The 27,158-nt window shown below is 46.7% G+C and overlaps 1 protein-coding gene across 1 annotated transcript; it reads left to right on the forward strand.

Annotated features, from left to right (window-relative positions):
• Positions 1-1,655: 1,655 nt before the first annotated feature.
• ELOA (elongin A) lies at positions 1,656-24,523 on the forward strand. Its single transcript, XM_029284810.1, has 11 exons — positions 1,656-1,723; positions 5,087-5,143; positions 6,189-6,307; positions 7,503-8,670; positions 11,257-11,371; positions 15,979-16,134; positions 18,564-18,661; positions 20,874-21,060; positions 21,943-22,048; positions 23,184-23,341; positions 24,452-24,523. Exons 1-11 carry the CDS (start codon positions 1,658-1,660, stop codon positions 24,511-24,513), a joined length of 2,292 nt encoding a protein of 763 aa, XP_029140643.1. The 5' UTR covers positions 1,656-1,657; the 3' UTR covers positions 24,514-24,523.
• Positions 24,524-27,158: the final 2,635 nt, after the last annotated feature.

Below are 27,158 nucleotides of genomic sequence, written 5' to 3' on the forward strand. Positions count from 1 at the left end.
GCTTTGTGAGTACAAACATGGCATTTGACATTGGAGCCCAGCCATCATCTTTGCCATGTTCTCAGTTTATTGGATTCCCGTGCCCCCCTCTTCCCCATTCTACCCCACCCCCTCTGGGTCTTTTCCATTTAGCCTCCTAGCTTTTTCTATAGGAAGTCATGCTATTTTGTGAATGGATATTCTTCCCCATCTCATGACATGTATTTTAGGAGAGCCTCAACAAGGTGTTTTCAACTCTTCAGGTGTCCCTGTCAACCCTGAGTGATTTTTAGGACTCCTCCAGAGATGCTGCTAAGAATGGATATATAGAAAAATTATCAAATATGATTATAATCCAATAAATACAGAGACTATCCCCAGAAATGGATTCCATATTCTCAGCATCCATTTTCTGGGTTCTGTGAGACCCATGTTGGCGAGACCCATGTTGGCAACAGGACCTTGTGACACCCAGGCCTAGCTAATGTAATGCATGCAAACTACCAATTGTGGCTTTTTTGCTAAAACATAATAAAATAACCCACAGCTAATCTGGGTGCAATGCATGAATTTAGTCTGAGCCTGCAGCACATTGCCTGTTGATTGGGAGACTAAAAGTACACAAATCATAATTGCTGGTCTGTAGCAAAGACTGTGTAAACCCTGCTATTCTGGGTTGAAAACCATGGTTGTGTTATTGTGCTATGTAAATTGAGCCAGGAGTACTTTATTCAACAAACTCTTGCTTGATGTGTTGCATGAAATAGTCTGTGTGGACATTTACAAGCCGCTCTTTTAAGATGAGTCTCAATCTTGACAACTTTTTAAGATATATATGGACTTCAACTCCCAGAATTCCCCAGCCAGCATAGTTGGCTGGGGAATTTTGGGAGTTGTAGTCCATATAAAAGTTGCTGAGACTTGAGAAACACTGCTTCAAATTCTATAATTTATAAATGTGCTTTAAGCAATGGTAATGGGTTTTTAAACTCTGTAAACTGGATTCCTGCCTCTGGGAAGGAGTATATATGTGATTCAAAGCATTTGGTGTGAATGTCAGCTAATCTGTGGTCATGCTTAAGTCCTTATCCAGCTTTATCCAACATGATGCCGCCAGCCCAGTTGGACGATAGCCTCCATAAAGGCCAAAAAAAAAAAAAAGCCTCCTACTGGTAATGAAGATCTTATTTGAACTCTACCGGCAATAATAATGGAAAATCGGTGAAAAAGCAGAAGCGCTTTTTGGACAGGAACTAGCAAACCGTGGCAGACCACGCTCTTGCCAATATTTAAAATGGCCGCTAGGCCACAGCAGGACGGTTCTTGCCCTTATTAAAGATGGGGACGTGCTCAGCTGTCCGTTTAACAGCTGTTTCTTACCGTTTGCCCTGACCCGAGATGGCGATTTCCCTTCTTCCCTGCCTTCTCGACGGAGAAGCCTTTGCCAGCTTACGAAAATGGCGGCACCGGCGGGCAAAGGGAACGGCCGATTGGCCTCTTCGTCAGCCCCGCCCCTTCGCCCCGCCCCTTCCTTTTCTGCCCGGAATAAACATGGTGCCACGAAACGCGATTCGAGAACACCCCTAAGGAGTTCGGAAGGAGGGAAGCCCAAGTTCTCCTGGGAAGCCGCTGAAGCAACGGCCACTTCCGCCGAGCAGAGACCTCGCCAGGAGTAAAAATGGCGGAGTCGGTACTAGAAGTTGTCCGAAAGCTGCAGTCTCGGCTCGCTTCGGAGCCAAAGAAGGTAGAAAAAGGGACCCCGAAGGGAGAGGCAAACGGGGCGGGGAGTGGCTCTGGGGTGGCCGGATGGCGGCTGGGGTGACCCGGCCAGGGGGGACCAGCAGGGGTCCCTTTAGAAGGGCCACGGCGAGGGGTGGGAGAGACGAGGGGTGCCTGAGTGAAAGAGGGGGACTAGCCGGGGGGCAAGCGTGAATTGGGCAGCGGGTGGAGGGGGGGCAAGGCAAAAGGGGCTGCGCTTTGGGGGCAAAAGGGGGCGACCGAAGGTGCAAGTGGGGTACTCTCCCCCCCCTCCGACCGTTACTGGACAAGCGAAGAGCTGCGAGTTTTTCAGGCTCACCAAAAGACCCCCCCCCTTGAGGATGCTATACTTGTGCTGGGTACGTGTACAAATCACACATATATATATATATTGAACATCCATCCCCCGATTAATGTATATACGTGTGTGTGCATATATGGATGTTCGATGGGAGAAGCAGAGGCCGGAGAGAACAGCAGTTTAACGGCTGAAGTTTGAACGCGGGAGAGATCCATGTCCATTGTCTGCTGGGGGGGGCTGGTTTTAGGGGTTGTGGGTCCTGTTCCAGATGGACAAGGCAAAATTGGGGAGGGGGTGTCACGGATTCCAGAGGGGGTTGTCATGTCCCTTGGGGGGGGGGTGAGGGCTTAGCCCAAAAAGGCTGTTGGGGCGTTTTTATTGCTCTGTGTGTTTTTAATAAAAAAAAATTAAATCTAAAAGTAGTACTGTAAGCATCATTATTGTCATCATCATCATCAAGTGGGCTGTACAGTAGTCGCCAGAGGCTTGTAGAAATGTGTGAATCTCAGAAGTGCCACAAGAACACTGTGGAACTTGTGCAGATCTGGGGAGGGGGTTGTGCATGTTGTCTATCTGTTCTTCCAAACATCCAGGGAAGAGCAGAAGAAGATGCTGGCAATACTATTTGAATCACATCTGGTGGTTGGTTTTTTTTATTTATTTATTTATTAAACCACTACCAGTAATCTAGTGCAGGATCTCTGCTGTTTGCATCAACTTTGCAACTGCTGAAATAAACCTCTCTTGCAATCCTAAATATCTTTAATTATGCTACTAACCTATAAAGAAAACAGTCAGAAGTTAGAAATCTGCAAAGGAGCAACTGTGCTAAGTGATTTCCTTTGTGTCCTAAAGATGTAAGAAGCAGAAAATGAGGGAGGCTCTTTAAATAACAGTTGAAAGGATGAAGGACTGGAGTTCCTTTTTTCTTTTGGTTCAATGGATTTTTCCTCTACCTTGCAGAGCAGCATCCACTGAATAGTTTATAGTTGTTTTTTCATTGAAAGGACCTGTTGTAACGATAGAAGAGAGGTATATGATAGAGGGCAAAACTAGTTCTAGAGCATAAGTCTTGCATCTTTAAACCATCAAGCAAAGAAATGTCACCTCTAAAAGCATTTCATGGAAATGAAGGCTTGAACATTTTGTGTTTGGTCAGGAGCAATCTGAGTTACTTTTTTTTACTTGGAAAAACCAGATTCAAATGGTCCGTTCCTTCTGGTGTCTGGGAGTTAAGGACTATTGAGATGTGTACTTCAAAATACTCAGGGCATGCTTTGAAATTTGCATTTAAAGTGCAAATTGTAACTCTTTTCTTGATTCATAAGTTTTCTAATGGAGGAACCTGCAGGCATAAAGCATATCAGGCTGCATGTGTGTGCCAGACTATGTAATCATAGCAGCTCAGAAAGATTTGGTCCCTCTCTAATTCTACCCCCACCTCATCCACACCTTTATGCACCGACTATGGAATTCAGTGGGTCTCTAGTCTATGAACAGTAGATGGTGCTCTTGTGCTCTCCAGAAATCCTCTTTTCTGTCTGATTTGTATTGTCACCCTTTGTTTTATATTTATTTAATTTTTATCCCACCCATATTATTTGTATTAATAAATCAAGGCAGCAAGCATACCTAATATTCCTTCCTCCTAATTTCTCCACGAAAACAACTTTGTTAGGCGGGCTGGGCTGAGAAAGAATGACTGAGTTCAACAGGCAACTCACGAAAATCTTGGTCTCTTCTTTGCACCTCCTTCCCCCCCCCCAGAGATAACTTCTCTGACCAAGTTTGATGCTAAATTACTATTTTTAGGTATCAGAGACTCCTTCCAAGTACTTTCTCTTTTATGGGTGAATGGTCAGAAGGAATGTTTAAAAAAATACTTCAGAATTGAAAGAGCTGTTGGAATGGAAGAACGCACATTCAGTTTGGGGTTTGGGTTCCATATTTTGCTTTTGCCCTGTATTAAATGCAGATTGTACATTCAATGATGATTAAATTTCTAGAAGAATGAAGGTACTGGAACACCGGAGTACTAATTTTAGAGATCAAAAATGTTTTTGTATGGATGTAAGCCACCTTATCCCCAGTTGTCATAAGTTTAGGACGGTTCTCAGTCATCCAGGTCATGACATAGTGGTATCAAAAGTGGTTTTTATTTTTGAAAAGGCAACCGGACTGATTTTTTGAGGAAAAAAGATGTTTCGCTTCCTATTCTGGAACCTTTGGTCAGTTGTACTGGACGTCCAACTGGCCTTCAACTGTCAATAACTGTCATTCCAACTCCAACACCATCCAGTACTATTGATCAAGCTTCCAGATGCCTTTTCAAAAATAAAAGCCACTTGTGATACCCGGTTGTCATTGTCCAGAGATTTTTAGAACTGGGACTTGGTCATGTTGTTGAGGACTTTAGAAGTGGTCCTCTCAACCAGCTGCATGGCTCCACCCTGGGAAAGGCTGCCTTTAAAAGAAAATGTATTACAGTTTGGAAGGCTAACATTTGATGGATGTTGCATTCCATTTGTTAAGCTATTGGTTGCTTTTATGAAATGGCCTGTCACGATGGAAGATGAGAGTGGGTTCCCCCCCCCTTATTATTGAGCATTTCTGTTGATCAGCAACGTTACACCAAGGCTTAGCTAGCATGGGGGGAAGGTGGGTGAGGCAAGATATATGGTGAGCCTTTTCCCAAATTCTTCAGACTATTGAAGGTATCCAGAAATATTCTCCTTGGGAGAGACCTGCCTCTGACCCAATTGGATTTTCTCTTACTTTTGGTTCATCACGAGGGTGGGTTTCCCAACAGATTTGAGGGCTAGCGGCTCTGGATCCCTCTGATCAAGCCTACAATCCTTTTGTGGGTGGGAATGCTGCAGCCATAAGATTTTTGCTCTGCTTCATTTGTCTGCAAAATGTTAAGCCTGCTCTTTCTGTGGCATCTTAGCAGCTCTGTGGGTTTGTTTTTTGAACTTCTCGGCCACTGTAGAAGAAAAGGCTCTCCATTGCAGAGCTGAGTTCTCAATCCTTTTCTGTTCCCCTCTGCAGCTGATGAAGAATTTGAAGAGACTTTCTGAACTGCCAATTACAATTGACATTCTTATGGTAAGTGTTATTTTGTAGTATCATTTCTTGCCCTCGGAAACTTAATCCCGTTGGCAATTCCAAGTATTGCTGCCCAGGATGGTGGTTCTAGGGCAGTGATGGCGAACCTTTTAGAGACCGAGTGCCCAAACTGCAACCCAAAACCCACTTATTTATCGCCGGGTGCCAGGTGGGCTTGGCCCACTGGGTGGACGTAGCTGTGGTGGTCATGGCAGACTGGGTGGGTGTGGTCACCTCGATGTTGCTCGTGGGGAGGGATGCCTGTGGGGGCCGGGCAGGGTTGGGGGATCCAAGGGGTCTCTGGCAGGTGGGGCGGTGGGCAGGAGGCTCGTCCTGCGGGGTGAGGCGAGGCAGGGCAGGGGTGCCATTGTCGCAGGGCAAAGTGAGGCAGGGACCGGGGCGGCCTGATACCATTGGCCCCCCACACACACAGGCCAGCAAGCACATGGGGGCTGGGATGCATCCGGCCACGTGGGACCTTGGCGACTTAGCGGGCAGCTGGTTGAAGAGGGACGGTTGCCATCTCCGGGGCATGGTGCGCGTGCCCACAGAGAGGGCTCTGAGTGCCGCCTCTGACACGCGTGCCATAGGTTCGCCACCACTGTTCTAGGGAGTGAGAAGTTGCAAATCTGAATAACCTCTCCGAAGATTGATTATTTATAAGTTTGGATAGCATGGTATCTCACAACAGCAGTAAAACCCAATAAACTACAGCTCTTGGTGACTCTTTCTACTATGGCACAGTGTCCTTTGAATCGTCTAAGCCAGGATGGGGCTAAATCTGTCCTGTTGTGATGACGCTGTCCTAATTACAAATGAGAAGGCTCAGACAGAGCCTGCAAAATACATAAGGAAAAATATTTTGTTGCTCCACATATAGTCTGCTAAGCCATAACTGTGCTTTGAATAAGTCACAGCTGGGCTGGGTTACTATCTTGCATTCAGCCATCATTGGTTTATTTGTTTTAGGTCTAGCTAGTTGTATGAACTCAGCCGTTAACTAGCTATCATTGTCAAAAGCTGGTTTTCTGCATCCTTTCCGCAGGAGACTGGAGTCGGAAAGACGGTGAACGGTTTACGAAAACATGAACATGTTGGGGAGTTTGCCAGGAACTTGGTAGCGAGATGGAAGAAGCTTGTGCCAGTTCCACAGGAAGCAGAGCGGTGAGTTGGGCCTTTATAATATCTCTGCTCTCGAATGTTTCTTCTCAGTAGACAATGTCCTTGTATAGTTCATCTGCCCTCAAGAACAATTTGAAACTCTGTTTCCCGATACTGCTCCATTGCCTGGTGGAATGCGCTAAATGTCCCCTTAAAGCTTTAATAGCCGGAGAGAACGTAAACAATGAAAGATCAAGATGTTTTGATAAAATAATGTGAAGGGGAAAAAAAAAAGAAACGTGCAGGCTTTCTAGACAATATATGAAGAACGGTTGTAGGATTTGGGTATGGCTAGTCTAGAGAAAAGAAGGACTAGGGATGACATGATAGCAGTATTTCAGTATTTGAGGGGCTGCCACAAAGAGGAGGGGGTCAACGTATTTTCCAAAGCACCAGAAGGCAAGACAAGAAACAATGGATGGAAACTAATCTAGGAGAGAACCTGGAATTAAGGAGAAAGTTCCTAACAGTGAGAACAATTAACCAGTGCCTTCAGAAGTTGTGGGTGCTTCATCACTGGAGGTTTTTAAGAAAAGACTGGACAGTCAGTTGTCTGAAATGGTTTAGGGTCTCCTGCTTGAGCAGGGGGTTGGACTAGAAGACCTCCGAGGTCCCTTCCAACTGTATTCTATTCTAAATTCTAGTCTAGAAACTAGATAGAGGTTGGCTGCATTCTGTTTTGGAGTTAAGAATAAGATGGGACTAGGCCAGTGGTGGCAAACCTATGGCACGGGTGCCAGAGGTGGCACTCAGAGGCCTCTCTGTGGGCCCGCGTGCCGTCGCCCCAGTCCTAGGCCTTCAGCTGGGTTTTATAAAACCTTTTCGCTTTAGGCCTCCACCGCCATGTGCAAAAAAAAAAAGTTCTATCAGTCAATTTCAACTTCTCGCAGGAAAAAAAAGATCTTGCAAAGTTGAAATTGATTGATTGAACTTTTTAATCCCACCCAGTCTGCCGTTACCACCGCAGCCGCACCCACCCAATTGGCCACACCCAGCCAATGGGCCACACCCAGCCAATGGGCCACACCCAGCCAGCACTCGACGATGCATAAATGGGTTTTGGGGTGCAGTTTGGGCACTCGGTCTCTAAAAGGTTCGCCATCACTGGACTAGGCAATCATAGCCTTAGCTTAGGGTTTCAGTAATTTTCAGTTAGATTCAATAATCCAATTCTTTCTCCGTTTTTCTTTTTTTTAAGGCATAATCTCGAATCTACAGCACAGGGCTATGACCAAAACATCTCTAGGAAACGGCAGCGAGACCTTCATCCCAAAGAGGATGAAAAGGCCTACTCAGAGACATATCAGCCTTCTTGCAGCCAGTCATATGAGTTGGATTGTGGAACTAAAAAGACCAAGAGGTATTCAGACCCGGAAAAATCTGAGCACGATGAAAGCTATGGTATTCCAGAAGACAGGTCATGGAGGAGAGGCTCCTCTGACCTGGAATGTTCTGATTATGGACACACAGTCTCCTCTGAGCTCAGTGAAAGTCCTCAGGAACTATATATGGACCTCCATCATGCTGCAGAAGAAGAAGAGAGGGAGCAAAAATCTTTTCCCCCAAAGGGGACTAAAAGCCACCAATTTCAGGACAGACAAGAGGCTACTCCTCATAGGAACTTCAGTGACTCTCAAGATAGGGCTAGTTCAGGTCGGAGCAAAGAGCCTAAATCTTCTCACAAGGAGAGGCAGCGGCTAGAAACCAAGGGGAAGGAGAAGACACCTGTATTTAGCCCAGAGAGATTACCAAAGGCTTCTTCATCCCATGAAGCTTCCTTAACAAGCAGCAGCAAAGAGAAGCTGAAGGCCCTGGACAGCCTCAAACAAGACAAGAAAAAAGATGGCAGCAGCATCAAGAAGGAGAAGGCCCACTTTGACCTGGACGATAGCTTGAACGAACATAGGAAGAAGCAAAAAACTCACGACTCCGAAAGGGCCAAACCAATAAAGATGAAACTTAGCGTGGAAACCGTCTGTGGAGATCGGGAGAAACCAAAACCTGTGGGTGATTTGCCCAATAAGAACAGGGAGAAGAAGACTCCCAGCAGCGTTAAAACCTCTGAGGGCAAAGCCAGAGGCTCTGAATCAAACAAGAGACTGGCGGGCTTCTCACCTTCCAGAGAGGGAGAGGTGGAGGATGAGTTTGAACAGCCCACCATGTCCTTCGAGTCCTACTTGAGTTACGACCTGCCTCAGAAGAAGAAGAGAAAGATGGCCAAGCCCACAACTCCAGTCCCAGAGAAAGAGAAAGGACCTGGCAGGCAGAACGGTTCCAAGTGCAGTGCCAAGAGCTCAGACCCGAGCCGGAAGGCTCCCAAGCCACCGAGCGAGAAGAAGCCGGAGGAGCCCCCTAAAGCAAAAAAAGTAAGGGTTTTTTTTGTTGTTGTTGGGGAAATCATTGCTTCACTGTTAACCTTTTCTTGGGCAAATTGATGTTAAAGGCAACTGAATGAATCTAGCGCTTCAGTAATCCAGTTCACGCAGCCCTCTCACAATGGGGCTTATTTGGGGACGTCGCCATGTGCATCTAGCCATCCTAATTTATAAATCATTGCAAATGAGGGTTCCTTCAGCAAACTGGTTAAGCCAGTCAGGGCTTGCATGCCCACAGGATTGTTTAGCCCAGGGTTTTTCAACCTTTTCACCCATTGTACCACTTTTAGGATATGGCAACATCCGAGGACCACCAGTCGCCTAGCAAGGTGTGAAAAACCTGATGACCCCCAAAAAAAAAAAAAAGGGAAAAAGTGATAAAGTACAGGTAGTCCTTGACTTACCACAGTTCGCTTAGTGACTGTTCGAAGTTACAATGGCACTGAAACAAGTGCCCCCCAAGTCACAGCCGAGCAAAACACCTGCCTGCCCACCCGGCGGCGCTCTTCCTCCTATCCGAGGTTTTCATTGTTGTGAGCATTTCTGTTGAGGATTGGCGGTGGGGTGGGGGGGTGTTTGGTTTTTATTCCCCCCGTCTGCTGGGTGGTTGCGGCAGCTTTTGGTCACTTCACATGACCCTGGGACACTGTGACCGTCATAAATATGAATCAGTTGCCAAGCATCTGAATGTAAATCACAAGACCCTGGAGATGCTGCAACATTCCAGCTGATCGGCGCTTCTTCTGGGCTCGGCAGAAACACCAGGATCAGTGCTGGTTTCCAGCTGATTGGTGCTTCTTCAGGGCTCAGCAGAAGCACCAGGATCAGCGCCGAGCTCCAGCTGGAGCCTGGCACTGATCTTGGCGCTTCCACTGAGCCCTGACAGCCCCGAAGCGCCAATCAGCTGGAAAGTGGCACTGATCCTGGCGCTTCCACTGAGCCCTGACAGCCCTGCAGCTCCAGCCGTCTCTCACTCAGGCTTGTGCAGTGCTGCCACTGGTTCAGCTTATTCCCCTCCCCTACTACCACTTTTCTAGGATGGTCGTGTACCACCTGCCATGTGCCAATGTACCACAGGTGGTACCCGTACCACTGGTTGAAAAGCCCTGGTTTAACCCACCAAAGTGAATGCCAGACGAAGGTCCTGCAGGCTTCAAAGGCAGCCTGTGTTTCTAACAGTTTGGGCCCATTAATAACTAGTTCTGCCCCAGAGGCTTTTCAGATATGCTACCATCCAATATCCACCGTATCCATGCTGGTTGAGGATGATAGCCGTTGTAGTCCCGTCCTTTCGAAAGGGGCCAGATTAGAAAAGGCCAAGTTTAGTAGGAAAGGAGTCCTGTTTGAACTTCCAAGATGGAGCATAGAAATCTGTTGAGGATGTTTTCATTCTCCTCCCTGTCTCTTTGTGGATAAAAATGGAACTCGGTCCTTTTAAAAAACAACTCCCGTTGAGTCAGCTAGCTTTGGGATAGGTGCCGTTTTCTCTCCAGGGGAAACGAAGAGAGTCCTTGGTGCCACTGAACTTGGTTGTTTGCAGATGTTTCATTACCCAATTAGGTAACACAATTGCAGCGAGTGGGATTTACCCTCTGCCCTCTGCCAGTATACTATTACCTGCCAAAGAAATATTTAGCTACATCATTTCCATTGTTTGTAATGCAATATATAAATATTTAAAATAATGTTTTGAAGTTATTCCCTAGACCAGGGGTAGGCAACCTTGGCTCTTTTATGAGTCGTGGACTTCAACTCCCAGAGTTCCTGAGCCAGCATAGGGGAAAGTTTGGCCCCTTCATGACTTGTGGACTTCAACTCCCAGAATTCCTGAGCCAGCATGGCTCAGCTTGGAAACCTCTCCCTTTCCCCTCAGCATGGCTGGCTCAGGAATTCTGGGAGTTGAAGTCCACGAGGCATAAAAGAGCCACGGTTGCCTACCCCTGGACTAGTCCTACCAGTTTCTGATAATCTACTCCTGTCAGGCTTAATAGACTAGTACAGAGGTAGGCAACCTTGGCTCTTTTATGACTCGTGGACTTCAACTCCCAGAATTCCTGAGCCAGCATGAGGGAAACGTTGGCCCCTTCATGACTCGTGGACTTCCGCTCCCAGAATTCCTCAGCCAGCATGGGGGAAGTATGGCCCCTTCATGACTCGTGGACTTCAACTCCCAGAATTCCTGAGCCAGCATGGCTTAGCTTGGAAACCTCCCCCTTTCCCCTCAGCATGGCTGGCTCAGGAATTCTGGGAGTTGAAGGCCACGAGTCATAAAAGAGCCACGGTTGCCTATCCCTGGACTAGACCAATTTTTCTATAGGTTGATAGGTAGGCAGCACTCAGCGCTGAAAAAAGTAGAAGGTTAGAGGGCACAGTTCTTTGAACTCCCCATCATTTCTAATAATAACAGAATACTCGACATGTTTGAGTTTACCTCTGTTGAAGTACGGCCTGCTCAAAATGTCCAGTGAAAAGTTTTGTTGTGAGTCTGTTTGGTTCCAAGAATGAATTTCCCCCCCTCCAGCAAATACAGACTTTTGCGTAGCTATCCTAACCAAGCATGGGCTTTCTCCCCTCCAGATACATATTGATGTGGTGCCGATGCTTCCCGACATCCCATTGCCTCCAATCCAGGCAAATTATCGTCCTCTCCCTTCAATGGAGATGATCTCGTTCACCCAGCCAAAGAGAAAAGGTAAAGTCAGTGGGAAGCTTCTTGAGGCTTTCATTTACTTTTTCTAAATGTTGTGGCAGAGTGATAACAGAAAAGATCGCATAGTTTTGGATTTTTCCGCTACCTTTTATTCACTTGTATAGGTCTCCTTCCTCCTGCTACATAAATACAATAAGAAGAGATGCCAATTTGGATTCAGAGAAATAGTCGAATAGCTCAATTGGCAGTTGATAATTTCTCTGATGCTTTCCGAGAAGGAGAGGAATGAGATTGTGGCTTTGCTTCCAAGCATAATGCATCTCAGCTGTTTGATCGTGAAGATCTTTCGTGCAGTGAGGAATCCTCTGCATCACATTAAAAGCAGGAATAAATAGTTTTCGTTCACTGTCCCAAAGTTGAGCTTATTCCCTTGAATTGGAAGTGGGGATTTTTCATGTAAGCCACCTAGAGCAGTGGTGGCGAACCTATGGCATGCGTGCCAGAGGCGGCACTCAGAGCCTTCTCTGTGGGCACGCGTGCCATGCCCCGGAGATGGCAACCATCCCTCTTCAACCAGCCGCCCGCTAACTCGCCGAGGTCCCACGTGGCTGGATGCATCCCAGCACTCATGCGCTCGCTGGCCTCTGTGTGCGGGGGCCGATGGTGTCAGGCAGCAGCCGCAGCAGCCGCCCCAGCCCCTGCCTCACCTTGCCCTGCGATAATGGTACCCCCGCCCTGCCTCACCTTGCCTAGCCTCACCCCACAGGACGAGCCTCCTGCCCACCGCCCCACCTGCCAGAGACCCCCTGGATCTCCCCCAACCCTGCCCGGCCCCCACAGGTGTCCCTCCCCACAAGCAACATTGAGGTGATCACGCCCACCTTGGCCACACCCACCCAGTGGGCCCTGACCACCACAGCCATGCCCACCCAGTGGGCCACGCCCACCTGGCACCCGGCGATAAATAAGTGGGTTTTGGGTTGCAGTTTGGGCACTCGGTCTCTAAAAGGTTCGCCATCACTGGCCTAGAGCAGGGGTAGGCAACCTTGGCTCTTTTATGACTCGTGGACTTCAACTATCAGAATTCCTGAGCCAGGCATGCTGAGGGGAAAGGGAGAGGTTTCCAAGCTGAGCCATGTTGGGTCTGGAATTCTGGGAGTTGAAGTCCACGAGTCATGAAGGGGCCATAGTTCCCCCATGCTGGCTCAGGAATTCTGGGAGTTGAAGTCCACGAGTCATGAAGGGGCCATAGTTCCCCCATGCTGGCTCAGGAATTCTGGGAGTTGAAGTCCACGAGTCATGAAGGGGCCATAGTTCCCCCATGCTGGCTCAGGAATTCTGGGAGNTCACTCAGGCTTGTGCAGTGCTGCCACTGGTTCAGCTTATTCCCCTCCCCTACTACCACTTTTCTAGGATGGTCGTGTACCACCTGCCATGTGCCAATGTACCACAGGTGGTACCCGTACCACTGGTTGAAAAGCCCTGGTTTAACCCACCAAAGTGAATGCCAGACGAAGGTCCTGCAGGCTTCAAAGGCAGCCTGTGCTTCTAACAGTTTGGGCCCATTAATAACTAGTTCTGCCCCAGAGGCTTTTCAGATATGCTACCATCCAATATCCACCGTACCCATGCTGGTTGAGGATGATAGCCGTTGTAGTCCCGTCCTTTCGAAAGGGGCCAGATTAGAAAAGGCCAAGTTTAGTAGGAAAGGAGTCCTGTTTGAACTTCCCAGATGGAGCATAGAAATCTGTTGAGGATGTTTTCATTCTCCTCCCTGTCTCTTTGTGGATAAAAATGGAACTCGGTCCTTTTAAAAAACAACTCCCGTTGAGTCAGCTAGCTTTGGGATAGGTGCCGTTTTCTCTCCAGGGGAAACGAAGAGAGTCCTTGGTGCCACTGAACTTGGTTGTTTGCAGATGTTTCATTACCCAATTAGGTAACACAATTGCAGTGAGTGGGATTTACCCTCTGCCCTCTGCCAGTATACTATTACCTGCCAAAGAAATATTTAGCTACATCATTTCCATTGTTTGTAATGCAATATATAAATATTTAAAATAATGTTTTGAAGTTATTCCCTAGACCAGGGGTAGGCAACCTTGGCTCTTTTATGAGTCGTGGACTTCAACTCCCAGAATTCCTGAGCCAGCATGGAAGAACTATGGCCCCTTCATGACTTGTGGACTTCAACTCCCAGAGTTCCTGAGCCAGCATGGCTCAGCTTGGAAACCTCTCCCTTTCCCCTCAGCATGGCTGGCTCAGGAATTCTGGGAGTTGAAGTCCACGAGGCATAAAAGAGCCACGGTTGCCTACCCCTGGACTAGGCCTACCAGTTTCTGATAATCTACTCCTGTCAGGCTTAATAGACTAGTACAGAGGTAGGCAACCTTGGCTCTTTTATGACTCGTGGACTTCAACTCCCAGAATTCCTGAGCCAGCATGAGGGAAACGTTGGCCCCTTCATGACTCGTGGACTTCAGCTCCCAGAATTCCTTAGCCAGCATGGGGGAAGTATGGCCCCTTCATGACTCGTGGACTTCAACTCCCAGAATTCCTGAGCCAGCATGGCTTAGCTTGGAAACCTCCCCCTTTCCCCTCAGCATGGCTGGCTCAGGAATTCTGGGAGTTGAAGGCCACGAGTCATAAAAGAGCCAAGGTTGCCTACCCCTGCCCTAGACCAATTTTTCTATAGGTTGATAGATAGGCAGCCTTCAGCGCTGAAAAAAGTAGAAGGTTAGAGGGCACAGTTCTTTGAACTCCCCATCATTTCTAATAATAACAGAATACTCGACATGTTTGAGTTTACCTCTGTTGAAGTATGGCCTGCTCAAAATGTCCAGTGAAAAGTTTTGTTCTGAGTCTGTTTGGTTCCAAGGATGAATTTCTCCCCCCCCCCCCACACACACACAGCAAATACAGACTTTTGCGTAGCTATCCTAACCAAGCATGGGCTTTCTCCCCTCCAGATACATATTGATGTGGTGCCGATGCTTCCCGACATCCCATTGCCTCCAATCCAGGCAAATTATCGTCCTCTCCCTTCAATGGAGATGATCTCGTTCACCCAACCAAAGAGAAAAGGTAAAGTCAGAGCGGGAAGCTTCTTGAGGCTTTCATTTACTGTTTCTAAATGTTGTGGCGGAGTGATAACAGAAAAGATCGCATAGGAGTTTTGGATTTTTCCGCTACCTTTTATTCACTTGTATAGGTCTCCTTCCTCCTGCTACATAAATACAATAAGAAGAGATGCCAATTTGGATTCAGAGAAATAGTCGAATAGCTCAGTTGGCAGTTGATAATTTCTCTGATGCTTTCCGAGAAGGAGAGGAATGAGATTGTGGCTTTGCTTCCAAGCATAATGCATCTCAGCTGTTTGATCGTGAAGATCTTTCGTGCAGTGAGGAATCCTCTGCATCACATTAAAAGCAGGAATAAATAGTTTTCGTTCACTGTCCCAAAGTTGAGCTTATTCCCTTGAATTGGAAGTGGGGATTTTTCATGTAAGCCACCTAGAGCAGTGGTGGCGAACCTATGGCATGCGTGCCAGAGGCGGCACTCAGAGCCTTCTCTGTGGGCACGCGTGCCATGCCCCGGAGATGGCAACCATCCCTCTTCAACCAGCCGCCCGCTAACTCGACGAGGTCCCACGTGGCTGGATGCATCCCAGCACTCATGCGCTCGCTGGCCTCTGTGTGCGGGGGCCGATGGTGTCAGGCAGCAGCCGCCCCAGCCCCTGCCTCACCTTGCCCTGTGACAATGGCACCCCTGCCCTGCCTCACCTCACCCCGCAGGATGAGCCTCCTGCCCACCGCCCCACCTGCCAGAGACCCCCTGGATCTCCCCCAACCCTGCCCAGCCCCCACAGGTGTCCCCTCCCCACGAGCAACATCGAGGTGACCACGCCCACCTTGGCCACACCCACCTAGTGGGCCATGACCACCACAGCCATGCCCACCCAGTGGGCCACGCCCACCTGGCACCCAGCGATAAATAAGTGGGTTTGGGGTTGCAGTTTGGGCACTCGGTCTCTAAAAGGTTCTCCATCACTGGCCTAGAGCAGGGTTAGGCAACCTTGGCTCTTCTATGACTCGTGGACTTCAACTCCCAGAATTCCTGAGCCAGCCATGCTGAGGGGAAAGGGAGAGGTTTCCAAGCTGAGCCATGTTGGCTCTGGAATTCTGGGAGTTGAAGTCCGCGAGTCGTGAAGGGGCCATAGTTCCCCCATGCTGGCTCAGGAATTCTGGGAGTTGAAGTCCACGACTCATGAAGGACCCATAGTTCCCCCATGCTGGCTCAGGAATTCTGGGAGTTGAAGTCCACGAGTCATAAAAGAGCCAAGGTTGCCTACTCCTGGCCTAGAGTATAGCCCCGCGGCGAGACAGGCAGCAACTAAATTTGACAAATAAATAAATAATGGAAAGGCCTTCACAAACTGAGCTAGTGCACAAGTGTAAACTTGCTGTATCAAAGCCCTGTCTGGTAGCTGTAAACCAGATATTCCGTGCAACTGCCGTGAACTTTCCTGCATCATGTGGTGGGGTTGGAGTATATTTTTGGTCTTCCGTGACAAACACCCCCCCCCCAGGCTGGATGATACCCTGGTCTCTAATGAGTCTTTTCTCTGCTTTAATCTTCCGCTGGCTTTGCAGCACTCTCCTCCCCAACTCAAGAGGACGAGGCCGGTTTCACCGGACGTCGGTTGAATTCCAAGATGCAGGTGTACTCAGGTTCCAAGACGGCTTATCTTCCGAAGATGATGACTCTCCATGAGCAATGCATCCGGGTTCTCAGCAACAATATTGATTGTGAGTCCCACCGGTTGGCCTGCGGGCTGCGAAGGGGAAGGGGTTTGACGGGGAACTTAAAATCAGGATATTTATTTGTTCATTAGGTTTATATGGTTGCCCAACTCACGGTAACAACCAGGCAGCTTTTGATTCCTGGTACTGAACACAGGGACTCCTTGACTTATCACCATTTGGTTAATGACTGTTTGAGATTGAAAACAAAAAGTGACTTAACAACTGTTCCTCACGCTTGCAACCGTCAACAGCGTCTCCGCAGCCATGTGATCAGGATTTGTGTTGCTTGGCAACCAGCACGCATTCATAGCAGTTGCAGCATCCTGGGGGGGGGGTGTCATGTGATTGCCGTTTGCAACCTTCCCTGGAAGCTCCCAACAAGCAAAGTCAGCGGGGGAAGCTGGATTCGCTTAAGGACTGCCCGATTCACTTAGCAGCCCTGGCAAAAAGATCTTAAAATCAGGCACAACTCACTAGACTGCCTGGATTAGCAACGGGGAATTTTGATCCCAATTGTGGTCGTAAGTCGAGGAGTACTTGTGTATCTGTCAGGCAAACATTTGCATTAGAGCAGGGCTTTTCAACCAGTGGTACGGGTACCACCTGTGGCACATTGGCACCTGGCAGGTGGTACGTGACCATCCTAGAAAAGTGGTAGTGGGGGAGGGGAATGAGCTGAACCGGTGGCAGCACCGCACAAGCCTGAGTGAGAGATGGCTGGAGCTGCAGGGCTGTCGGGGCTCAGCGGAAGCGCCAGGATCAGCACTTCTTTGGGACTGTCAGGGCTCAGTGGAAGTGCCAGGATCAGCGCCAGGCTCCGGCTGGAGCTCGGTGCTGATCCTGGTGCTTCTGCTGAGCCCTGAAGAAGCACCAATCAGCTGGAAAGCAGCACTGATCCTGGTGCTTCTGCTGAGCCCAGAAGTGCTGATCAGCTGGAATGTTGCAGCATCTCCAGGGTCTTGTGATTTACATTCAGATGCTTGGCAACTGATTCATATTTATGACGGTCGCAGTGTCCCAGGGTCATGTGAAGTGACCAAAATCTGCTGTAACCACCCAGCAGACAGGAGGAATAAAAACCAAACACCCCCCCACCCCATCCCCGCTGCCAGGAGGAAGAGAGCCACCAGGTGGGCAGGCAGGTGTCTTGCTCGGCTGTGGCTTGGGGGGGCACTTTTTTCAGTGCCATTGTAACTTTGAACAGTCACTAAGCGAACTGTTGTAAATCGAGGACTACCTGTACTTTATCACTTTTTTTTTTGTCATCAAGTTTTTGACACCTTGCTAGGCAACTGGCCCTGCACTAGACATACCCAGTTCCTGCAACTGTTCTTCATATGTTTTAGCCTCCAGCCCCCTGATCATCTTTATAGCAGCATACTGTATTTGGGTCAGTCCCATACTGTTCCTACCTTAATAAGTGGGACGGGCTGATGGGATGGGGCAAAGCCGGTTCCATGGATATGCTGGCCCTATGCAATGTAAAGCTTTATAGAAGGGGTCCCCAAAACCCCCCGGTCTGTGAACCGGCACCGGGCCGTGGCATGCCAGAAACCAGGCTGCACAAACAAGCGAAGCCCCCCTCCACGGGATGCAGGCAGCACGCGAAACCAGGCCCCCTCCGATCCACGGAAAAACCTCTCTCTGCACGGAACCGGTCCCTGGTACCCAAAGTTTGGGGGCCCTGTTTTATAGGTAATAACCAACACCTTCCTAGTCATTGCATACCTGTCCCAAAGACAATTAAGACAGGAGCTTCTGTGAAAGGAGAAAGACTGAAGAAGGTGTCTCCTACCAATATTTTTCTCTTGTGACCCTTTTTGCACTACCTTTGAAGGGCAATGCTAGGCTTAGGAGCCAAATGCTGAGCTCTTTGGCTTTAATTGGGATTTCATCCACACCTTGTGTAAAGCTAGGGTTTGCTTATAGTTTTTTAGTGGAAACATTGGAAGAGAATAAATAAAGTACGCTCCCAGTGGTTCCACTGAAAGAGACAGCGGCATAAAGAGACCATCTGATCTCGCCGGGATTGGCATGAAATCACCCATGAAACCATAGTTCATGGTTTAACCAAAGGGGCTAAACTGACAGCGGTGTGCCTTACTACTGCCACTTAGTTCTGTTTCATCCTAAAGCAGTCTGCCCTTCTGTGGTTCCTTGCTTCTCTTTCTAGGGAAAAATTGATCTGGACAACATCTATTAATGTCTCGGTTTTATATTTTGCACCCATGACATTATGGGAAGACCATGGTTCCCTTGTGTGACCTAAAAAACATTCTGGTCCTTCTATCCATACTTAGCTGATTTTATGCCTCCTGAATTTCAGAAGATGCTGCCATGTGCCGCGATGCATATAAAACCAAGTATCTGTTTCCCACTTGGAAAATGTGCCCTGAAAATGAAGAAAAACCTTGTCTTCTTTTTTCTCCTAGCAATCTACGAAGTGGGTGGTGTCCCATATTCTGTAATCGAGCCTGTTTTGGAACGCTGCACGCCAGAACAGTTGTATCGCATTGAGGAGTACAATCACGTGAGTGTTACTAGATAAGAGGGAATGGGATGTGTTGATCACTGATGAGTCTTCACCATTTGTAGCAAGACCAACAGATGGTTCAAATAAGGTGTGGTTTAATCTTCAAGGATTCTGCTTGTCTCTGCTCCAGGATTTAAAATTAAGACATTGCTCCCGTTTGTAGCACCTCTTTAAACGACAATGGCTAAATTTTATTTACTCAAGAGTGCTTTCTACCTATGGATGTAACTCAAAAACAGCTGGTATAACATCAGTATAGGGGATGCTGTATTTAAGAAAAATACTCTTATTTTTTATTCAGATGACATAAATGTGCAAGACAAAATATACAGGAGGGAGTTAATTGAAGGATATAAATTATGTATAATAAATATAATGTTCATTATGTAATAATACAACCTCTGACAGTGATATCTTAGAAGAAGAGTCAGTAAAATAACAGCACTATGATTAGATAATAGAGAAGAGCCTCAGAAAATGAAAACTTCGTAGAAAAGCAAAGATTTTGAGAAACGGTTTCTGTAGAGCAGTATTTCTCAACCAGGGCAACTTTAAGAGGGGGAACCTCAACTCCCAGAGTTCCTCAACCATCAAGAGGAACTGGGCTTGGAAGTTCTAGGACAGTGGTGGCGAACCTATGGCACGGGTGCCAGAGGCGGCACTCAGAGCCCTCTCTGTGGGCATGCGAGCCATCGCCCCAGTCCTAGGCCTTCAGCTGGGTTTTATAAAACTTTTTCGCTTTAGGCCTCTGCCGCCATGTGCAATAAAAAAAAAGGTTCAATCAATCAGTCAATTTCAACATCTCACGGGGGAAAAAAAAGATCTTGCAAAGTTGGAATTGATTGATTGAACTTTTTAGTCCCACCCAGTCTGCCGTTACCACCGCAGCCACGCCCACCCAATTGGCCACACCCAGCCAATAGGCCACATCCAGCCAATGCGCCACACCCACCCGGCACCCAACGATGCATAAGTGGGTTTTGGGTTGCAGTTTGGGCACTCGGTCTCTAAAAGGTTTGCCATCACTGTTCTAGGAGTTGAAGTCCACACATCTGAAAGCTGTCAGGTGGAGAAATACTGCTGTACAGAGACACTAATTTTGACCTGCTCTGCAAGGTTAATGAAAGTCCTTTGCAGATGATGATACCAGTACATGATACCAGTACTACCAAATGACAAATTGGCATTTGGGATTGTGGGTGAGTGGGTGAGGAAGATATTGAGGTTGCCCCCCACCCAATGAATTTCGGGACTTGGCTATTAGCTAATGAAGCTAATGAATTGGACAGATTTCCTTCTGTGCCAGCCTCTCCCGTAAAGGGTATAGTAATAGCTAGCTTAAAAACCTGCTCTTAATTACCCTGGGTGCTTTCCAAGCATATTTGGTAGAGGGAATTAAATTGGATCTTGGCAACGTTGCCACATGTTTGTCACCAGCTGCTGTTCTCCTTAAACATTCCTCTAAGGAACAAATAACGATCAAGCGAGACAGAGTGGCTTTAGAGATGGGTAAGCATCTACCCCTTAATTTTCTTAAACCCCACAAGGATGAACGGCAGCAAAATGACTAAGGGGCAGGTGATAAAAGAAGTCTCTTAAGAAAAACCCAAGAGGTTCTGAGCACCTGGAAGGCCATTCTGTAAGCCAGGGGTAGTCAACCTTGGCTCTTTTATGACTCGTGGACTTCAACTCCCAGAATTCCTGAGCCAGCTGTGCTGGCTCAGGAATTCTGGGAGTTGAAGTCCACGAGTCATAAAAGAGCCAAGGTTGACTACCCCTGCTGTAAGCCCTGGACATTGCTTCCTTTATCACCAGCCCAAATAGCAAAGAGGATCAAATGTGCTACTTTTTGAAAGTTGTCCTTGTTGACAAAAGCGATTCCATTCCTCTCCAGTGAATAAACCTGGATTTGTATAATTAGTTCTCAACTTGAGACTGCAGTTGGGAGCAGAATTTTGGTCGTAGGTTGTGTGGCATTCACGTGACTGGACCTGGTTTTACAACTTGGGGTTTTGTAGTATTTCCCTGTTGTTGTTGTTGTTGTTTTAAATCTGAGAGTATATCTTCCAGTTGGCAGATTGCATCTCAAGACAACTAGATCTTGGTTCATAAAGGTTTTGAACTTGTATGCCCTCAGAATAATTCTCTATTTAGTCTTTCTGAGGTACTCCAACCCTAGGCTCAATCTTCATTTGCTCTTGTCCTCCAGGTTTTAACTGAAGACACCGATCAGTTGTGGCACAATCACTGCCAGCGTGATTTCAAGAAAGAGAAGCCAGATGAGTTTGAGAGCTGGAGAGAAATGTACCTACGGCTGCATGATGCCCGAGAGCAGCGACTTCTGATGCTAACGCAAAACATCCGTTCAGCTCATGCCAATAAGCCCAAAGGTAAGAGTGCTGGGCGGAGCGATTGAGCGGGCATGGAGACATGGGGATATTGGATGTTGACTCCCATCATTACTTTGGCTGTGCTGGCTTGGAATGAAGGCACTTGAATTCCCATAGGTCTACCAGGGGTCTTCAAACTTGTCCCTTTTATGACTTGCGGATTTCCAACTCCCAGAATTCCTCAGCCAGCGTGCCTGGCTGAGGGATTCTGGGAGTGGAAGTCCACAAATCATAAAAGGGACAAGTTTGAAGACCCCTGGTCTAGAAGTTGCCAGGTCTTGGATGATGGGCTGCTAGAAATCAGCTCACAGTGAATAGCTGTGTGGCCTTTTGAACAACTGGCAACCCTACCCAGCTTGCCAAGTTGACGTTGGCATGTTCCAAGTAGGATAGAGTTCCCTATTCCTTTAACTCAGAGGATGATGGAGGTTCCGGTGAATACGGAGATTCTCAATCATCCAAGTCATGATTGTCCCAAAGGTGCTTTTTCCAAAAGGCAAGTGGACTTTCTTGGTTTTTTTCCCTTGAACAGAAGTTAGAACTGAAGAAGCTTCTTGGATGAGAAGCGAAACAATTTCAAGGGGGGGGAAAAAACCAAGTCCACTTGCCTTTGGGAGTTCCAATGAATAGGGATGCCCATTTATGAGATTGCAGATCTGACTTGATGTGCTCTTGGGCTGAAACTAGCCTATAAAAGCCTTCACGCTAGAAACAAGAGTGATTGTGGGCATCATCGTGTCTTAGAAGTGGAGGGAAAGAAGAACATTTCCACCCAAGAGGAGACATGTTTCTTAGCCATCCTCTCCCCATCAGTTATCACAGGGATTTTCCTTCCACACTTTCTGAGTTGACCTCTCTTTCCTGGCTTTGCTCCTTTTATAGCCAGAGTAGCTAAGATGGCCTTTGTCAACTCAACGGTCAAGCCACCCCGGGAGGTGAGGAGAAGACAAGAAAAATTTGGAACTGGAGGAGCAGCTGTCCCAGAGAAGATCAAGTACGTTTTGTATGAAGGCTTTCGCTTTATCTTCTTCTTGAGGGGTGAGCAAGCTGGGACAAGCTGCAGGGAAAATATATATATATATATATACATGGAAGGCTGCATCTATCCTGCCTATCGGAATTCATTTTGGGAGGAGACGCAACATCGCGCGTGATTGTGTTATGGCTAGTTTTAGACACCTATGTACCTATCTTAGGCATCACCCGTGCTCCCAGCAGTGCTTTAATACAGCAGCTGTTGTCCCTCCTATGATTGCAATTAAATTATTCTCTTCGAGAGAAATAATGGTTTAACCCAGTGGTGGCGAACCTGTGGCACGCGTGCCAGAGGCGGCACTCAGAGCCCTCTCTGTGGGCATGCGCACCATGCCCTGGAGATGGCAACCGTCCCTCTTCAACCAGCTGCCCGCTAACTCGCTGAGGTCCCATATTGCCAGATCTATCCCAGCATCCATGCACTCACTGGCCTCTGTATGCAGGGGCTGATGGTGTCAGGCAGCAGCCGTCCCGGCCCCTGCCTCACCTTGCCCTGTGACAATGGCACCCCGCCCTGCCTCACCTTGCCTCGCCTCACCCCACAGAACGAGCCTCCTGCCCACCGCCCCACCTGCCAGAGACCCCCCTGGATCTCCCCCAACCCTGCCCGGCCCCCACAGGTGTCCCTCCCCACAAGCAACATCGAGGTGATCACACCCACCTTGGCCACACCTACCCAATCTGCCATGATCACCACAGCCACGCCCACCCAATGGGCCACGCCTACCTGGCACCCGGCGATAAATAAGTGGGTTTTGGGTTGCAGTTTGGGCACTCGATCTCTAAAAGGTTCGCCATCACTGGTTTAATCTTTTAAACAAAGGTGATGAGCGGGCCACTAAGAAAATGCGACCTGGCCCTAAACAATGAGGACAAAAATAAAATGGATTTTTCCAGATCCAAATTCCTGATGCTTGAGTGAAGAGGGAGCAATTGATCTCCAGTATCTCTGGTTGTTCCTGGGTGGCACATTTTCTGTGTCTATTACCAGTCCAGGCTCTGCCACAGAAATTGCCTCGGTGGCCCTGGGCAAGGGCATTTGTTGACTCTGCAGTGGGCAATTCCCGACCGCTCACCATCTTCTCTCTCCTCAGAATCAAACCTGTGTTCTTCACGCCAATGAAAAGTAGCAGCGTTCACGCTGAAGAGGAACCGGCTTACGACAGGCCCAGCACCAGCAGCGGCCTCTCGGGGTCATCCCTGGGCAGCACTTCATCCGTGACCTATGACCCGAGGAAGCCCCAGGTGAAGAGTAAGTGAGCTGATTAAAAAGATTGAGGGTTTTCATGAAAAATACTTTATATTGATCTCTAATGGGCTTAAATTATTTTTACGTGATTTAAAGTGAATGTGTCCATTTTAACCTTTGATACAGTAAAGATTGGAGGCTCAAGCATATAAGGAATGGTTGCTGGAATTGGGTATGTCTAGTTTAACGAAGAGAAGGACGAGGGGGGACATGATAGCAGTATCCCAATATCTCAAGGGTTGCCCCAAAGAAGAGGGAGTCAAGCTGTTCTCCAAAGTGCTTGAAGGCAGGACAAGAAGCAACAGATGGAAACTAATCAAGGAGAGAAGCAACCTAGAACTAAGGAGAAATTTCCTGACAGTTAGAACAATTAACCAGTGGAACAACCTGCCTCCAGAAGCGGTGAATGCTCCAACACTGGAAGTTTTTAAGAAGAGACTGGACAGCCATTTGTCTGAAATGGTGTAGGGTTTCCTACCTGAGCAGGGGGTTGGAGTAAATGACCTCCAAGGTCCCTTCCAACTTTACTACTACTACTACTACTACTACTACTACTACTACTACTACTACTATTATTATTATTATTATCATTATTATTATTATTATTATTATTAAACATAACAAAATATCCAAACAAAAGCTCTTTTACGGGGGAGGGGGTGTCTTTGTGTCTCCATAATTTTTTAAATGGGAAGCAATTCAGAGGGCAAAAAGCTTAAGAAATCTTGACCGTGCAGAATCCTATCAGACAGTCTTCCCCCTCTGCTGTAAAAAGCTGATTCAGAAGCACAGTTTGATGGGCAAAATGTCTGGTTCTGCACAATTGCAGCACTCTAGCCCAAATGAGAATGATACGTAAATTAGTGTGATGTGTAAATATATGTCCTTATGTCCATAGAGAAAGAAATTGGTAGCCATTAATGTGTGCCTTGCAAATATTTTTTTTTTCCTACTAGTAAAATAGAATTGGCTTGCTTCCTTAATGTTTCGAAACCTTTTCCTTCAAGTGCAAGTCCTGATTTGTATTCTGTATATATATCTGTGCATCTTAACGCTGCAGCTTATATGCAGTAACCTTTCTTTTCTCTCTTTTGCCTTTTTTTTGTTTTGCAGAAATTGCACCTATGATGGCAAAGACTATCAAGGCTTTCAAAAACCGATTTTCTCGAAGATAAAGGCACTGTCAGGCTCCAGTGAATGCGAAGGAAAAAAGTCTTATGGAAGCAGTGCTTACAGGAAAATGGGAATTTGTTGGGGGGTGGGGTTCCTCAAATCCCCCAAAGCCCTATTTAAGACCAACTGCACAGTATTGTTCAAAACCCCCTTCCAGTTTTCTCCCTTTGTCCCCGTAATTTGGTTTTTATCTGCCAAGCGTTTTGCAAATGTGAAGTCTTGGCACCTGGCTGAGACATGAAGGTCCACAAGCTATAGCTCTTTCTTCAGTCTCTTTTTTCTGGACTCCAGAATGGAAAGAGACCCGCCTTCCACCATCTGCAGTGTTTTCTTTGTCAGCCCTTGGCCAGTTGTAAGACTTCAGATCTGCTCTTCTAGTGTCCACTGTGAAAGACCATCTTTTTCCAGATACTGTTCACGATTAAGCAACCTCTGCTGAACGACCTCTTGAGACTTCTACAATCTTGGTCAATCTTCCAGCAAATGAATTTCCCCAGACATCATCATTTTCTCCTCCTTTCTGTTTTACAGTCGCAGCTCTTTAAGTGTTCATCTCATGCCTAAAAACCCTTTATGCCAGATACAAGTTGATTGGCTTTTCTATACGGGGACATCTGGAGGTGCCACTGTCGTTCTGTTCACTTGGCAAAGGAAAAATAATAATAATAATAAAGTAAGAGATGGGTACATGTCATTTTAAACTCTTAGGGAAAAAAAAAGCAGCACAACTCAGGAAGCGAAGAATAAGTCACTTTGCACACATCTGGATTTTAAGCATTCATCGGAGGTTTCTTATTTTAAAAATGTATAGTGACGATAATGGGGATAGGTTCTCCCCTCCCCATTTTAAATTGAAAACAAGGACTTAACATTAGATTTTTCCTCTTCTATCCCTCTGGTTTAAACAACAGAACAGGCACTTTAATTCACTGTTACCCTTTAAAGAGCTCCATTGACAAAACCTCACTCATCTAGGAGTTTTGGATGCTCCAGAACAGAAAAAGATAGGCCAAGCCAAGGGGGCAGGTTTTGGTCTGGAGCTACAGCATCTGCTATGGAATAATCTACAAGGACATTTCATGCACAGAACAAGCCAGGGGGCAAAAAAAGTTTTGAGAGTGGTCTATCTGTCTCGATGCTTATTGGCTGCTGTTGTTTTAGTCCTGGATGAGACATTGAGTTGATGATTTTATTTATGCTGATGTTGGTAGTTATATGTTGTGGAGGGGAAAGACAGACCTGATTTTGGAAAGCTTGATGGTGTGCTTCCTTAGTGCCACGGTTGAATGAACATTGATGTCCATGTGTTTTGTGAAGGGATCTGGCCTTTTCCTGATGATACGAATGGAGGAAAAAGGGGTTCTTTCCAAGGGCCTTCTACTGCCACCATTTCTGAACTCTGGCCTTCAGGCTTTCTGCTGACACCCAATTACCCATGAGAGTAGTAGTCCAAAAGTCCCATTAAATTTAAAAACCAGCAATTCCTCCATAAATGTAAAACTGGAGGGGATATGTAGTATGTGCCATCTGGGATCAGAAAACTCTCTTGGTATTCTCTGTCCAGTCTAACCAACAATGTCCACTGAAATGCCAATAGTTGGAAGTCGCTGGGGATTTAAATTCAGCTCCAAAACTGCATGAAAAAGACAGCGCCTTTTTCAAAACCCACCATATAATTAAAATTTTACATGCATTTATATGCGTTTTGTGTATGTATGTGTATATGTATGTACACATGCATGCATGTATGTATATATATATGTAGGTGTATATATATATACACACACACATACATATATACACAAAATATGTGTAGTGTGTGTTCAGCCATACACACACACACATGAAAAGCATATAGAATGCGTTTTGTGTATCTATGTCTATATATATATATGTATGTACAAATAGTATGTGTATATAAAGTGCATATACAATTTTAATTATATGATGGTTTTTTAAAAAGGCGCCACCTTCCTCATGCAGTTTTGGAGCTGAATTTAAATCCCCAGCAACTTTGTGCAGCATTTTAAATTAAAGGCAGATTGGATTGAATGATGTTGGATTTTTTAAAAAGTGCTCCTTTTGCGTTGCTGCAGCTAATTTTGTGGATTTTGACATGATATGTTCTTCTGCCAGTTGTTGTACCTGGTGTATTTTCTCCTTTTCATTGTTGGATTTGGTGGTAGAAGGGAGAGCCCAAGAAACCTCTCAACCACAGAAGGAAATTTACAAGAGTCTTGTTGGTCCAACTTGGCTGACACCCAATTAATTAGTCATCAGAGGAGCAGTCACAAAAGCCCCATTAACTTTAAAAACCAGCAATTCCTCCATAAATATAAAGCTGGAGGGGATATGTAGTATGTGCCATCTGGGATCAGAAAACTCTCTTGGTGTTCTCTGTCCAGTCTAACCAACAATGTCCCCTGAAGTTCCAATAGTTGGAAGTCGCTGGGGATTTAAATTCAGCTCCAAAACTGCATGAAAAAGACAGCGCCTTTTTCAAAATCCATCATATAATTAAAATGTTATATGCATTTTGTGTATATATGTGTATATGTATATACACATACATGTATGTATATATATATATGTATACACACACACACATACATACATACACAAAATATGTGTAGTGTGTGTTCAGCCA

This window comes from Protobothrops mucrosquamatus, unplaced genomic scaffold (assembly GCF_001527695.2).
Source record: "Protobothrops mucrosquamatus isolate PMUCROS unplaced genomic scaffold, P.Mucros_1.0 scaffold963, whole genome shotgun sequence".
NCBI classification, from domain to species: domain Eukaryota; kingdom Metazoa; phylum Chordata; class Lepidosauria; order Squamata; family Viperidae; genus Protobothrops; species Protobothrops mucrosquamatus.

Excerpts from the sequence above, each read along its gene's own strand:
- ELOA (XM_029284810.1), top strand. The coding sequence starts at position 1,658 with ATGGCGGAGTCGGTACTAGAAGTTGTCCGAAAGCTGCAGTCTCGGCTC. Across the intron at positions 6,308-7,502 it reads GTTCCACAGGAAGCAGAGCG|GCATAATCTCGAATCTACAG; the intron begins GTGAGTTGGGCC and ends CTTTTTTTTAAG. Across the intron at positions 18,662-20,873 it reads GCATTGAGGAGTACAATCAC|GTTTTAACTGAAGACACCGA; the intron begins GTGAGTGTTACT and ends CTTGTCCTCCAG.